Source organism: Aptenodytes forsteri, unplaced genomic scaffold (assembly GCF_000699145.1).
Source record: "Aptenodytes forsteri isolate BGI_AS27 unplaced genomic scaffold, ASM69914v1 Scaffold54, whole genome shotgun sequence".
NCBI lineage: Eukaryota > Metazoa > Chordata > Aves > Sphenisciformes > Spheniscidae > Aptenodytes > Aptenodytes forsteri.
In genome coordinates this window covers 9,515,605-9,516,086 of record NW_008796044.1, presented here as the reverse complement: position 1 = coordinate 9,516,086, position 482 = coordinate 9,515,605, and the positions used below count along the sequence as shown (strand labels likewise).

At 72.8% G+C, this 482-nt stretch overlaps 1 protein-coding gene across 1 annotated transcript in view; it reads left to right on the top strand.

Moving 5' to 3' along the window:
• Positions 1-482, top strand: part of ARL10 (ADP ribosylation factor like GTPase 10) — a 3,331-nt gene that overhangs the window by 1,516 nt on the left and 1,333 nt on the right. The window contains exon 2 of the mRNA XM_009286028.1: positions 81-322. Within this exon, the coding sequence (XP_009284303.1) occupies positions 81-322 (242 nt within the window). The remainder of the gene's footprint in view (positions 1-80; positions 323-482) is intronic.

The window sequence follows — 482 nt, the reverse complement described above, 5'->3', positions numbered from 1 at the left end:
GGACCCCCGCCGGGACCCCCGGCCCACCGCGGGGCGGGAAGGGCGCAGGGTCGGCGTCTCCCCGGGATCCCCTGTACCAGGATCCCCTATACCGGGAGCCCCTTACCGGGATCTCTCCGATCCCAGCGGGCAGGGACGCGGCAGGGGGTCGGGAGCCCTCCGCGTTCCTCACAGCCCCGAGACCGTCAAGCTGGGGAAGGGGCAGGGGGTCGGGATCGCCCCTGTGATCACCAGGCTGGGGAAGGCTCTGGATCTCCGGCGGGATCCCTCTGAGCACGCGGGGCTGGGGAAGGGGGCGCAGGGTCAGGACCCCCCGGAGCCGGTCAGAATGGATTCCCCAGGATATTCCGCAGGATGACGGCGCTCGGGGACCCTTCTGCGGCCCATCCTGCCGGGAAAGGGGTCCCCCGTCTGAAGCACCTCTGGAACCCACCGGGCTGGAGGCGGGGGCTGGGGGGGCTGGCAGGACCCCCCTCCGGGCT